We start from the raw sequence: 14,788 nt of genomic DNA, 5'->3' as shown, positions 1-14,788 counted from the left end.
GGTCATAGTGAGGGTCATATAGCGTGGAAACAAGCCCTATAGCCCCTCTTGCCCATGCCGAGCAACATGCCCCATCTACGCTAGTCCCACCAACCTGCGTTTGGCCCATATCCTTCTAAACCTATCCTATGCATGTGGAAACATAGAACATAGAAAGTAGGTGCAGGAGGAGGCCATTTTGGCTCTGCGAGCCAGCACCACCATTCATTGTGATCATGGTTGATCATCCACAATCAGTAACCCATGCCTGCCTTTTCCCCATATTCCTTGATTCCGCTAGCCCCTAAAGCTCTATCTAACTCTCTTTTAAATTCATCCAGTGAATTGGCCTCCACTATGAAGTGAATTGGCCTCCACTGTGGCAGAGAATTCCACAAATTCACAACTCTCAGTGTGCAAGGTTTTCCTCAAGTTCTCAGTTCTAAATGGCCTACCCCTTATTCTTAGACTGTGGCCCCTGGTTCTGGACACCCCCAACATTGGAAACATTTTTCCTGCATCCAGCTTGTCCAGTCCTTTTATAATTTTATACGTTTCTATAATTTTATAAGTTACTACCCTCTCATCCTTCTAAATTCCAGTGACTACAAGCCCAGTCTTTCCAATCTTTCCTCATATGACAGTCCTGCCATCCCGGGGATTAACCTTGTGAACCTACGCTGCACTGCCTCAATAGCAAGGATGTCCTTCCTCAAATTAGACCAAAACTGCACACAATACTGCAGATGTGGTCTCACCAGGGCCCTGTACAACTGCAGAAGGACCTCTTTATTCCTATACTCAAATCCTCTTGTTATGAAGGCCAACATGCCATTGGCTTTATTAATTGCCTGCTGTACCTGCATGTTTACTTTCATTGACTTGTACAAGTGGTTTTTAAATGTTGTGATAGTACCTGCCTCAACTACATCCTCTGGCAGCTCTTTCCATATACCCACTACCCTTGTTTAAACAAGTTGCCACTCAGGTTCCTATTCAATCTTTCTTCCTCACCTTGAATCTTTCCTATTACATGGTGACCAAAACTGATACATCATACTCTAAATGTAGCTTCACTAATGTCATGTACAACTGTAAAATAACCTCCCAACTTCTATAATCAATACTCTGATGAAGTTCAATGTGCTGAAAGCCTTCTGACCACCCTATCTACCTGTGACACAATTTTCAAGGAACTATGTATCTGCAATCCTAGATCCCTTTGCTCTACAAAACTTCCCAGAGCCCTGCCATTCACTGTGTAGGCCCTGTTTAGACTTCCCGAAATGCAACATCTCGCACTTATCGGTAATAAACTCCATTAACCATTCCTCAGTCCACCTGTCCAACTGATCTAGATCCTGTTGCAATTTCTGATAACCATCTTCGCTATCCACAATACCACCCACTTTGGTGTCATCTGCAAGCTTACTAATCATGCATTGTACTTACTCATCCAAATTATTGATATAGATGACAAACAGCAATGGGCCCAGCACCGAACCCTGAAGCACACCACTAGTCACAGGCCTCCAGTCCAAATCACAACCTACCCCCATCAGTAGGGGTTGAGAGGGGACCTGATCGAAATTCACAGTTACACAACACAGAAAAAGCCCCATTAGCCCAACACGTTCAATTGTGTATTTTCCACTTGCGTTCGACACTTTACACTTGCTCAGTGTCATCTGCAAACTCACCACGTGCTAGTGCAGGTAGATATAGGACAGATAAATGCGTAGCTCAGGAGTTGATGCAGGGACACGTAATCCATGAATGACCGATAGTTTGGTCAAAGACATTGATTTAAGGAGCATCTTTAAAGGGAGAGGGAGGTTCAGGAAGAGAATCCTAGGTTAGGGCCCAGTGGTTGAAGGCCAGGTGCAGTAGTGGTTAGGGGATGACACTGGGAATGAGCAAGCATTGGTAATGGGAGGTATGGATATGCTGGAGATGGCTGACAGAATGATGGGTGAATCATAGAGGGAACTGCAATAATGATAGGATTTCAAACCAAAGGGGCAGGGATGAAAGGTACTTGTGTTTGGACATGACTGCACTTTGCTCCATTACTGCAGTGAGCCCTCTTCAGCCTGCCTTTTGCCACAAGCAGTCCAGGCCTCTGCTGGAGACACTCAGCAGCCTAAGCCAGCGACCGCATCCAGATGGCAACAATGAACGAGAACCCATGGGTCACCATGTACTCGGGGCCAAACCCAGCGGCCGACCCCAGGAGGATGAGGAGGATCATCGCCGAGGATCGCAGCTGGTCCCTTGCCACAGCACAGCGGCTCACCGACCTCTGTGTCGACCACATTGTGAAGAACTTTGCTGGTAGGTGCGTGTGGAAGAGTCAGTCCAATCAGATGCTGAGTAATCCGACCTCAGCTGCAGCTCCACTTCTCTGCCTATCAGCCATACCTTCAGCTCCCCTACAGCCCACAAACCAATGCTGGATGTGTTCATCAACAGCTGTTCAGCTCTTCAGAGCAGGGAATCTAAAAGCTCACCACCCTCTGAGAGAAGAACTAATAGTTTATAGAGTGTGTAAGAAAGAACTGCAGATGCTGGTTTAAATCGAAAGTAGATACAAAATGCTGGAGTAACTCAGCGGGACAGGCAGCATCTCTGGAGAGAAGGAATGGGTGACGTTTTGGGTCGAGACCCTTCTTTAGACTGATATCAGGGAAGGGGGCAGGACAAAGATAGAATGTAGTCGGAGACAGTAAGTCTAGTGGGTGAACTGGGAATGGGAAGGGGAAGGAAAGAGAAAGCAAGGGCTAACTGAAGTTAGAGAAGTCAATATTCATACCGCTGGGGTGTAAACTACCCAAGCGAAATATGAGGTGCTGTTCCTCCAATTTGTGCTGGGCCTCACTCTGACAATGGAGGAGGCCCAGGACAGAAAGGTCAGATTGGGAATGGGAGGGGGAGTTGAAATGCGGAACCACCGGGAGATCAGGTAGGTTGAGACGGACTGAGCGGAGGTGTTCAGTGAAGCGATCGCCGAGCCTGCGTTTGGTCTCATCGATGTAGAGAAGTTGACACCTGGAACAGCGGATGCAGTAGATGAGGTTGGAGGAGGTGCAGGTGAACCTCTGCCTTACCTGGAAAGACTGTCGGGATCCTTGGATGGAGTCGAGGGGGGAGGTAAAGGGACAGGTGTTGCATCTCCCCCGGTTGCTGGAGAAAGTACCTGGGGAGGGGGTGGTTTGGGTGGAAAGGGACGAGTTGACCAGGGAGTTTCGGAGGGAACGGTCTCTGCAGAAAGCAGAAAGGGGATGGGAAGATATGGCCAGTAATGGGATCCCGTTGGAGGTGGTGAAAATGTTGGAGGATTATGTGTTGTATGCGACGTTTGATGGGGTGGAAGGTGAGGACAAGGGGGACTCTGTCCTTGTTACGAATGGGGGGAGGGGGAGTGAGAGCGGAACTGATACATCATACTCTAAATGTAGCTTCACTAATGTCATGTACAACTGTAAAATAACCTCCCAACTTCTAAAGGACCTCTTTACCCCTATACTCAAATCCTCTCATTATGAAGGCCAACATACCATTAGCTTTCTTCACTACCTGCTGTACCTGCATGTTTACTTTCAGTCACTGGTGTACAAGGACGCCCAGGTCTTGCTGTACTTCCCTTTTTCATAATCTGACACCATTGGGATAATAATCTGCCTCCTTGTTCTTGCCGCCAAAGTGGATAACCTCACATTTATCTACATTATACTGCATCTGCCATGCATCTGCCCACTCACTCAACCTGTCCGAGTCACCCTGCAACCTCCTAGCATCCTCTTTGCAGTTCGCACTGCCACCCAGCTTTGTGTCATCCGCAAATTTGCCGGTGTTACTTTTAATCTCATCATCTAAATCATTAATATATATTGTAAATAGTTGCGGTCCCAGTACCAAGCCTTGCGGAACTCCACTCACCACTGCCTGCCATTCTGACAGGGACCCGTTTATTCCTACTCTTTGTTTCCTGTCTGCCATCCAATTCTCTATCCATGTCAATACCCTACCCCCAATACCATGTGCTCTAATTTTGCCCACTAATCTCCTGTGTGGGACCTTATCAAAGGCTTTGTGAAAGTCCAGGTACACTACATCCACTGGCTCTCCTTGATCCATTTTACTTGTCGCATCCTCATAAATTTCCCGAAGATTAGTCAAGCAGAATTTCCCCTTCATAAATCCATGCTGACTTGGACCAATCCTTTTCCTGCTACTCAAATGCACCATTATTAAATACTTCTTTAATAATTGACTCCAGCATCTTCCCCACCACCGATGTCAGACTAACTGGTCTATAATTCCCCGTTTTCTCTCTCGCTCCTTTCTTGAAAAGTGGCATAACATTAACTACCTCCAATCCACATGAACTGATCCAGAATCTATAGAACATTGGAAAATGATCGCCAATGCGTCCACAATTTCTAGAGCCACCTCCTTGAGTGCCCTGGGATGCAGACCATCAGGCCCTGGGGATTTGTCAGCTTTCAGTCCCATCAGTCTACCCAATACTATTTCTCGCCTAATGCAAATTTCTTTCAGTTACACTGTCTCCCTAGATCCTCTGTCCTCTAGTATATCTGGGAGATTGTTTGTGTCTTTCTTAGTGAAGACAGAACCAAAGTACCTGTTCATCTCTTCTACCATTTCCTTGTTCCCCATAATAATATCACCTGTTTCTGACTTCAAGGGACCCACATTTGTCTTTACTAATCTTTTTATCTTAACATACCTATAGAAGCTTTTACTATCCTTCTTTATATTCCTGGCCAGTTTACCCTCGTACTTCATCTTTTTACCCTGTATTGCCCTTTTTGTTACATTCTGTAGTCCTTTGAAAGTTTCCCAATCCTCTGGCTTCCTGCTACTTTTTGCTATGTTATACACCTTTTCTTTTAGTTTTATTCCATCGCTAACTTCCCCTGTCAGCCTCGGTTGCCTCTTACTCCCCTTAGAATCTTTCTTCCTCTGGAATGAAATAATCCTGCATCTTCTGGATTATGCCCAGAAATTCCTTCCACCGTCATTCCTGCTAGGATCCTTTTCCAGTCGACCTTGGCCAGCTCCTCTCTCATGGCTTCATAGTCCCCTTTATTCAACTGCAACATTGGCACTTCTGATTTAACCTTCTCCCTCACAAATTGCAGATTAAAATTGATCATATTATGGTCACTACCTCCTAGTGGTTCCTTTACCTTGATTTCTCTTATTAAATCTGGTTCATTAGACAACACTAAATCCAGAATTGCCTTCTCTCTGGTAGGCTCCAGTCCAAGCTGCTCTAAGAATCCATCTCAGAGGCACACTACAAACTTCCTTTCTTGGGGTCCAGAACCAACCTGATTTTCCCAGTCTACCTACATATTGAAATCTCCAATAACCACAGTGGCATTACCTTTGTTACATGCCAATTTTAACACCTGTACCCTATATCCAGGCTACTGTTTGGGGGCCTGTAGATAACTCCCATTAGTGTCTTCTTGCCTTTACAATTCCTCAATTCTATCCACAACTACTCTACATCACGTAGATCATCACTCACACTCCTCAGTTCCGATGAGTTTAATCCTCCGGCAACTCATTCCATATGCCCGCACCTTCTGTGTGGAAACATTACCACTCAGATTCTTATTAAATCTTTTCCCACTCACCTTAAACCTATGTCCTCTGGTTCCTGGTTCCCTTACTCAAAGTAAAGGACTCTGTGCATTTACACTATCTAATCCCCCCATGATCTTATACACCTCTATAAGATCACTCCTAATCTTCCTGAGCTCCAAAAAATACATTCCTAGCCTGCCCAAGCTCTCCCAATAGCTCAGGCTCTCAAGTCCTGGCAACATCCTCATAAATCCTCTCTGCAACCTTTCCAGCTGAACAGCATCTTTCCCATAGCAGGGTGACCAAAGTGGAACACAATCCTCCAACTGTGGCCTCACCAGCACCTTGTACAGCTGTAACAGAACATCCCAACTTCTATACTCAAAAACCTGACCAATGATTAAATGAGTGGAGTAGAAGGGTTTCGGCCCGAAACGTCGCCTATTTCCTTCGCTCCATAGATGCTGCTGCACCCGCTGAGTTTCCCCAGCAATTTTGTGTACCAATGATTAAATGACGTGGTTGGCCAAATGGCCCAATTCTGCTCCCAGAATTTATGAACTTATCCTATCCCTCAGAATAATCTCCAGTGATGTTCCAACCACCTATGTTAGACTCATTGGCCGATTATTCTCAGGCTTTTCCTTGCATCCCTACTTATATAGAGTCACAACTTTCGCAATCCTCCAGTCTTCTAGCACCTCATTGATATTTAATGATGACTGCTACATCTCTGCCAGGGCACCTGCAATTTCTTCCCCCGCTTCCCACAGTGTGCTCAGATATATCTGTTCAGACCCAGGAGATGTGTTTCTTTCGTACGCTTTAGGACATTCAACACCTCCTCGACCGTGATATTGACTACCCTCAAGACACTTCCATAGATTGCCCCAAGTTCCCCGTCCTCATGCCTTTCCCCATGATCAGAGTAGAGGAGAAATACTCATTGAGGACCTTGCCCATCTCCTGTGGCTCCACACAGAGATTCCTGAGGGGCTCTAATCGCTATCTCTGGTTACCCTTTTCCCCTTAATGTACATAGAATCTCGTTGGATTATCCTTAATATTATCTGCCAGAGCTATCTTCTGACCTCTGTTTGCTCTCCAGATTCCCTTCTTAACCATGCTCCTCAGTTCCTGAAACTCTTCCAGGTGCACTCTTGTTCCCAGTTGCCCATATCTTTTTTCCTGACCAGAGCTTCAGTTTCTCTCCTCATCCAAACTTCCATATTGCCCCCTACCTTGCCCTTCACTCTAACAGGAGCATGCGCTACCTGAACTCTTGTCATCACACTTTTAAAAGCATCCCACTTTCCAGACTTTCCTTTGCACACAACAACCTACTCCAATCAACTTTAGCAAGTCCCTGTCTGCCACCATTAGAGTTGACCTTGCCCCAATTCAGAATTTTAACTTGTAGCCCACCCTGTCTTTATCCGCAACTATTTTAAAGCTAATAGGATAGTGGCCGCTGGTCTCAACAGGCTTGCACAGACGCCTGCTAATATCCGCAGGTAGATCAAGCTTTGCCCTCTCCCATGTAATAATAATAATAATACATTTTATTTGCGGGCGCCTTTCAAAGTCTCAAGGACACCTTACAGAAAATTAACAAGAGAGAAAAAACATATAGTCAGAGTAAAATAAATAATAAGGACATCACCAATACACAAATTAAAGACAGAATTCGCTCCAAAGACAAAAAATCAAAAACACAATGTGAAGAGAGAGCAGCGGCAGCTAAACCGCGCCAGCGTCCACTCTCCCTTCCGACAGCCATCTTGGACACAGACTAACATATTCACATTACACACAAAAAATCATCCCCCCACAATGGATACCACTGTGGGGGAAGGCACAATGTCCAGTCCCCATCCCCAGTTCTCCCAAAGTCAGGCCTATTTAGGCCTCCGTTATTGCCTCTACGGAGGCCCGATGTTCCTGGCCGTTCTGGCCGGGTGCTGTTGCCCCGGCGTCGGGAGAGTCCTTTCAGCAGCTGGGCCACCTGGAACGGCCGCTTCCTAACTGGGGACCGCGGCTTCCGAAGCCGACAAGGCCGCGCCGGTTTGGAGCTCCCAGGCTCCCGATGTTAAAGTCGGCGCCGCCCGCTCCGCTCCGCAGACCCGCAGCCCGGAGGTGTTGAACTCGGCGGTCACAGCTCACCGGAGCTCCAGCGCGTCGATCCAGCGCGGCGACCCAGGCAAGGCATCGCCCGCTCCGCTCCACGATAGCGCTCCAGCGCTGTGCCGCCACTGAAGCCGAGGTGCTGGGCGGTCCCCGCCAGGAAACGGCGCTCCACGCCCGCTGGTAGGCCACGAGGACGGGTCGACGGAGCAGCCCGGAGAAAAAGCTGCCTCACCGACCAGGTAGGGACCTAGAAATATTATTACCCCCTACCCCCCACATTAAAAAGACTATCTCTCCCACAAACAGGGCACAGGACTAACTAAAACTGCAACAAAAAAAATGAATTAAACGGACGGCTGCTGGTTAGCAGCCATTCCCCAAGATGGCTCCTCCCATGTAGGGCTCTATTGTATGTGGCAGGGTGTAAGTGTGGGATTGAAAGGTGAGGTTCGTGTTGAAGAGACTGTGCGAGGTGTGTGAGGGAGCTGGGGTTCACTGGAGGTGCCAGGTTGGAAGCTGGGCTTTGTCTGTTCTGGAGCTTTGTGAAATGTTGTGGGAAGGAACTGCAGATGCTGCTTTAAACCATAGACACAAAAAGCTGGAGTAACTCAGCGGGACAGGCAGCATCTCTGGAGAGAAGGAATGGGTGACGTTTCAGGTCGAGACCCTTCCTCATGCTCTCACTTGTTCTGTTCCCCCCCCCTACAGTGCACCCGCTGCTGAAGACGCTGCCGGAAGAGTACAAGAGCAAGGTGCTGGCCAAGATCTCCACCAACATCCCCCTGCAGGTGACGGCCAACCTGGTCAGCGACGAGGGCTACTGGCGGAGGTGCTGCCTGGAGTGCTGGCAGGTGTGCGACATCTCCCGCTACGGGGGTAGCTGGAAGCGGATGTTCTTCGAGCGGCTGCTGAAGAATGTCATCGAGTACTTTGTGCCCGACACCACTGAGTTGAAGGTGGTCTTCCAGTTGATCCCTCTGTGCAGGAACTACGTGAAGAGGCTGGAAATCAGTCAGCTGCTGCCGCCCGTCAAGCAGACCGCCGAGCGGCTGGACGACGATGGGTCAGACACAGGCAGCGACAGCGACGGCCCCTCGATGAACCACTTTGACTTCAGCTTGTTACTGAGCAAGCTGCTGATCCTGGAGGAGCTGGCAGTCACCTACGGCGTGAAGGACTGCGGGATGAACTTCCAGTGGAACATATTCCAGTTCACTTACCAAGACTGTTTCTCCTTGGCCAAGGCCATCCACGCCTGCAAGAGCCTGCGGGTTCTCCGGCTGCCCCGCAACAGGATCGATGATGATCGGGTGCGGGTGCTGATCAAGTACATGCTCAACCACCCGTCGCTCGTCGAGCTGGACCTGTCCCACAACCTGATAGGAGACAACGGGGCCAAGGCCTTGGCCAAGCTCCTGCTCAAGTCCAAACTGGAGGTGGTCAACCTGTGCGACAATCGGATCGGACCCTTCGGGGCCAAAGCCATCTCCTACAAGGTGCGGCGCTACTCCACCCTGCTCTCCATCAACATGCGCCTCAACAAAATTACCGACGAGGGTGGGGAAGCCCTGGCCCGAGCCCTGGTGAAGTCCTCGGTGGAAGACATCAACTTGGGCAGCAACGAGCTGTCGACACACGTGGCTGTGATCATCTCCGAGGTCCTGATGAGGAATCAGACCCTCAAGTCCATCAACATGTCCTGCAATAACATCGGCCAGGTCAGTACCGCGGGGGTCGGTGTGGCTCATGTGCCCACAGGGTTTCCTGCGAGCACAGTCTCATAGAAACATAGAAAATAGGTGCAGGAGTAGGCCATTCGGCCCTTCGAGCCTGCACCGCCATTCGATATGATCATGGCTGATCATCCAACTCAGTATCCCATCCCTGCCTTCTCTCCATACCCCCTGATCCCTTTAGCCACAAGGGCCACATCTAACTCCCTCTTAAATATAGCCAATGAACTGGCCTCAACTACCTTCTGTGGCAGAGAATTCCACAGATTCACCACTCTCTGTGTAAAAAATGATTTTCTCATCTCGGTCCTAAAAGATTTCCCTCTTATCCTTAAACTGTGACCCCTAGTTCTAGACTTCCCCAACATCGGGAATAATCTTCCTGCATCTAGCCTGTCCAACCCCTTAAGAATTTTATAAGTTTCTATAAGATCCCTCCTCAATCTTCTAAATTCTAGCGTGTGGAAACCAATTAAGCCATGTAGTGGTTTGAAATTACACGTTCTGCTTTCCAGGTTCTATAAGAAACAGTCTCTCTGTGGTCAGGCCTGCAGGCTCTCCCCAGCATCGCGCATTCACACCACAAGCTGATGGCCATTCCCCTCTCTTGTCCACCACACAACACACAACACAGCACAGGGACAGGCCCTTCAGCTCATGATATCTGTGCCAAACTTGATGTCAAGTTACATTCCCTGCCTGCATGAGATCCATATCCCTCCAATCCTTGAATATCCAGTGCATGTCCAAAAGCCACTTTCATGCCACCATCACCTCTGGTAGATTCCACCACCAGCTCTGACAGCGAGTTCCAGGCACCCATCATTCTTTGTGTCATAAAAACTTGCCCCGTACATCTTTAAACCTTCCACCTCAGACCTAAAAACTATGCCCTTTAGCTTTTGACATTTCCACTTTGGGGAAAAAGGTTCTGATTGTGTACCGCAAGGTCTGAATGTCAATAAAGGCTACTTGACTTGAATATTTCTAACAAGTGTTCCCTCAAATTCCATGTCTGGAGAAACCAATACAGGTTCCTTAAAGTTATTACTCTCTAATCCAGACAGCATTCCGGTAAACCTCTTCTGCACCCTCTCCAAAGCTTCCATATCTTTCCTCACGATCGCCCAGTTTCGCTGAACACCTACGTTGGCCTACGTGATCTCCCGATAGCCAAACACTTAAACTCCCCTTTTCATTCCCGCACTGACCTTTCTGTCCTGGGCCTCCTCCACTGTCAGTGAGGCCAAACGCAAATTGGAGGAACAGCACTTCATATTTTGCTTGGTCAGTTCAATATCTCTAATTTTAAGTAATGCTTCCATTCCCTCTCTCTCCATCCCTCCCCCACTAGTCATCCTACTAGTTTCACTGTCATCCTGCATGGTTTCACTGTTCGTACCCCTCTCATTATCACCTCTTCAACAGCCAACAATGGACCATTGTGGGCTCCACCTTTCCTTGATCATCCTTGCTGGCCTTGATTTGTTCTTTTCATAGCTTTCATTATATTGTTCTTTGTACCTTCATACCTCTAGTTTCCCTTTCCCTTGACTCTCGGTCTGAAGAAGGGTCCTGACCCGAGACGCCTCCTTGCCTTTTCTCCAGAGATGCTGCCTGACCCGCTGAGTTACTCCAGAATTTTGTGTCTATCTTTGGTGTAAACCAGCATCTGCAGTTCCTTCCTACACAGGAGCTGAGGCCAGCATAGATCAGCCATGATGATATTGAACGGTGGGGCAGAATCGAGGAACCCAGTGGCCTGCTCCTGTTCCTATTCTCTGGTGTTCAAAGGGGGGGGGGAAGATTGCAACCTTCACGTGGTCCGCCCTGTTTCGACTAATGCAATCAACTCGACGTGCACAAACGGAAGATCAAATAGAACAAGTTGTCCAATAACTTTAGGCTGTGCACGTCACACTAAACAAGAAGAAAAAAGGGGGGGGGGAAGTGTTACAAGATAAGAGATATGGTATATTGGAACTTCTCACAGAGGCTGGTGAATCTGTGCAATTCTCACCCCATACGTAGTGGAGGACAGATCACTGGAGGTTTAAAGAGGAGTGGGATCATTTGTAGATCAGGGAGCTGAGGGTTTTATGGTTGGTGGGGATGATGGGACAAAGAGCCCGTATAACTCTGCAACTCAACAAGAGCTGTGAGAAACTGGCCCAGAGGAGGGGCCGAGACCTGGGGCAGATCATTCATGGTCCTATTGAAGGGCCGAATGGCCTCCTCCTGCTCCTTATGGCAGACAGACTGAAGAGGACAGATTCCCTTTCCCAAAGATGATGATGACAGCCTGGTACTTTCACAGAAGCCACTAATAGTGCTGCCTCCAGTTGCATGTGACTGCCTCAGTTAAAGTCCCTCACACTGGCCTTCATCGCACGAGCCCAGGCCCGGGATACAAGTGTGCAGTGCGGGCGACCCTGTACCTCTTGCCCTATGAGTTTCCCTGTTCTCTCCCTGCAGGAGGGTGGCAAGCAGCTGCTGGAGGGCATGTCCAAGAACAAGACCCTGCTGGAGTGTGACCTGCGGCTGACCGACATTGGTCAGGAGAGCGAGTTCGCCATCAACCAAATCCTGTACACCAACCGCGAGCGGATCTGCAACGCCGTCTGTCACCCAGCCAAGCCCAAAGGCCTCCCACGCGTGGTGTCCGACCACTACTTAGCATCTGACTGAGGCCCCGTGCCCATCGATGCTGCCTCTCCCCTTGGGCCGAGCCGGGCCCATCCCATCACCTTCAGTCACGCCCACAAAGTATTCAGTGTGAAACCGGGAACTGTGACCCAAACCCACTCAACTATTTTTATACTGTGTTGTTGAATAAATATATTGTTACAAGGTCGTTAGGCTTCAGCTTCATTTGTCCCCAAGGTCTGAGCCAAGATGATTCTCCTGGCTGTGGAATCTCCATCCAGGGAGAACAGTCTAGGGCTGCGTCGGACCCCGAAGAGGAATTTCTTCCCTCAGCGGGCAGTGAATCTCTGGCACTCAGAGACTGTGGAGGCTCTGACACCGGCCTGTGCATCACGAGCAACGAGGACACTGTAAAATGGAGTTGGAAGATCAGCCGTGGTGGTAATGAGCGGAGCAGCAGGTTCAGAGGGTCAATGTACACTATCTAACCTCGCGGGATCATTACCAAACTGGACCTTGCACCGGGCAGGGCTGGGAAGGCGGATCAGTCAGCGGGGTTTAAAGTGAGCTCTGACAATGACGGGGGCAAGAGTGGAGGGATCGCAGATCTCGGGGCCCAGGTAAAGCAAGGCTGGAGACAGACACAAATAGCTAGAGTAACTCAGCGGGTCAGGCAGCTTCTGTGGAGAAAAGGAATCGGTGGTTTCAGGTTGAGACCCATCTTCAGTCTCGACCTAAAACTTCACCAATTACTTTCCTCCAATGATGCTGTCTGACTCACTGAGATACTCCAGCTTTTTGTGTCTATCTTCAGTTTAAAGCAGCATCTGCTGTTCCTTCCTACACAACGTAAGGTTGGGTCAGCCATGGTGGAGCGATGGAGTCAACAAAGAGTGCAAGGCCAGAGTTGGGAGAGCACTGAGAAGAGGGAGGGATGTGAGGCCACAGGCAGTGCAGAAACACAGGAGAATGAGAACCGTGGAACTGGGGTTACCTGGGGCCAGTGCGGGTGGACAGGTGAATGGGAAGGTGTTGGTGCTGCACTAATGCTGATGAGATGCCAACACTGCTGACACAACATAGAACACTACTGCAAAGGAACAGGCCCTTCGGCCCACAATGTGTGTGCTGAATGTGGTGCCAGGTTAAACTAATCTCTGCTTGTATGTGATCCATATCACTCCAATACCTGTACATCCACATGCCCACCTAAACCCTGAAATGCCTCTATCGTATCTGCCTCTGCCACCACCTCTGGCAGCTGGTTCGAGGCACCCATCACTATGTGTAAAACACCTTGCAATGTCTCCCCTCTAACCTTAAAGCTATGCCCTCTAGTATTTGACATTTCCACCCAGGGGAAACGTTTTTGACTGTCTATCCTATTTATGCCTTTCGCAATTTTATGTACTTCTTTCAGGCCTCGCCTTCAGCCTCTAACATTTCAATCCAAGTTTTTCCAACCTCTCCTAGTAGCGAATACCCTCTAATCCAGGCAGCATTCTGATGAACCTTTTCTGTACCCTCCACAAAGTTTCTACATCCCTCCTGCACCGAGGCGACCAGAACTGCACACTGTACTCCAGATGCTGCCGAACGAGAGTTTTATCAAGCTGCAGCAGGGGCGGAAATCGTTTTTAAAACATGGGGGGACACAATGAGGCCTAACATCTAGGACAGGGGTCGGTAATATACGGCCCACGGACCGGATCCGGCCCATAACCCGAAATCATCCGGCCCGCAGGCACATTTTTTTCAATTAGTTTTCGCGACCTGGGAACTGCAGCCAATCCCGGGGCATATTTTCTACGCTGTTGTCTGCTGGGGCAACAGCATTAGTGCAAAAAACAATAGGAAGCTGGTCAAACTGGTTAAACGAGCTAGCTCAGTGCTGGAGGGGAGAGTAGACTCTGGGATGAAGGTGCTTGAGAGGCGTATGAGGCACAAGGTGCAGGTCATCCTGAATAACCCCGGGCATCCCCTCCATATAATTCTGGAGAGTCAAAAGAGCACTCGGAACAGCAACCGGCTCCTCTCCCTGCCCTGTAGAACGGAGCGGTTCAGGAGATCCTTCACCCCTGCAGCCATTAGATTTTATAATTCGGACCGCTAGGCTGTAGGGGGATGCATTTTGCAATTATTAATTTTTAACTGTTAATTATTGGTCTTTTTAAGTATTTATTGCTCTCAGGTAGTGTCCACATTGTATTCTATGTATTTTCTGTCTGCGTTCGTTTTGAATCTGTGGGTTTGTTGGTTGGGAGCTTCTGGACATCTGAATTTCCCTGAGGGGATCAATAAAGTATTTATTATTATTATTATTATTATTATGTAGGTGACCTGGGCGCTACAGCCAGACCTGGGGCAAGCGAGCTGACCTGGGAACTGCAGCTAGTCCCGGGCTGCTAGATTCTAGGAGCTGGCGGCCTCCACTGGAATCGACCTTCAGGGCTCCGGTCACAGAGCCTGTGGACTGGACTTACCATCATGGAGCTGGCGGACTTCGGAGGCTGCGGAGGCTTCGGTTTTGCTGCAAGATGTATCACAAAACATGGGGGGGGAATGTCCCCCACCTCTCAGAACAGGTGTTCCCCCCCTGCTCCCCACCAAGATTTCTGCCCATGCATGACTTGTTACTGACCATAACACTGCTCTGGGATAGTGTCCACAGTCAGGGACCAAGC

General features: G+C 48.9%; 1 protein-coding gene across 1 annotated transcript; it reads left to right on the top strand.

Moving 5' to 3' along the window:
- Positions 1–2,061: 2,061 nt before the first annotated feature.
- tcte1 (t-complex-associated-testis-expressed 1) lies at positions 2,062–12,312 on the top strand. Its single transcript, XM_033020592.1, has 3 exons — positions 2,062–2,313; positions 8,434–9,443; positions 11,934–12,312. Exons 1-3 carry the CDS (start codon positions 2,145–2,147, stop codon positions 12,144–12,146), a joined length of 1,392 nt encoding a protein of 463 aa, XP_032876483.1. The 5' UTR covers positions 2,062–2,144; the 3' UTR covers positions 12,147–12,312.
- Positions 12,313–14,788: the final 2,476 nt, after the last annotated feature.

Source organism: Amblyraja radiata, chromosome 5 (genome assembly GCF_010909765.2).
Source record: "Amblyraja radiata isolate CabotCenter1 chromosome 5, sAmbRad1.1.pri, whole genome shotgun sequence".
Lineage (NCBI taxonomy): Eukaryota > Metazoa > Chordata > Chondrichthyes > Rajiformes > Rajidae > Amblyraja > Amblyraja radiata.
Note: the sequence above shows the minus strand (reverse complement) of the source record. Positions and strands in the feature narration are given on the sequence as shown.

Excerpts from the sequence above, each read along its gene's own strand:
- tcte1 (XM_033020592.1), top strand. The coding sequence starts at position 2,145 with ATGGCAACAATGAACGAGAACCCATGGGTCACCATGTACTCGGGGCCA. Across the intron at positions 2,314-8,433 it reads CATTGTGAAGAACTTTGCTG|TGCACCCGCTGCTGAAGACG; the intron begins GTAGGTGCGTGT and ends CCCCCCCTACAG. Across the intron at positions 9,444-11,933 it reads CCTGCAATAACATCGGCCAG|GAGGGTGGCAAGCAGCTGCT; the intron begins GTCAGTACCGCG and ends CTCTCCCTGCAG.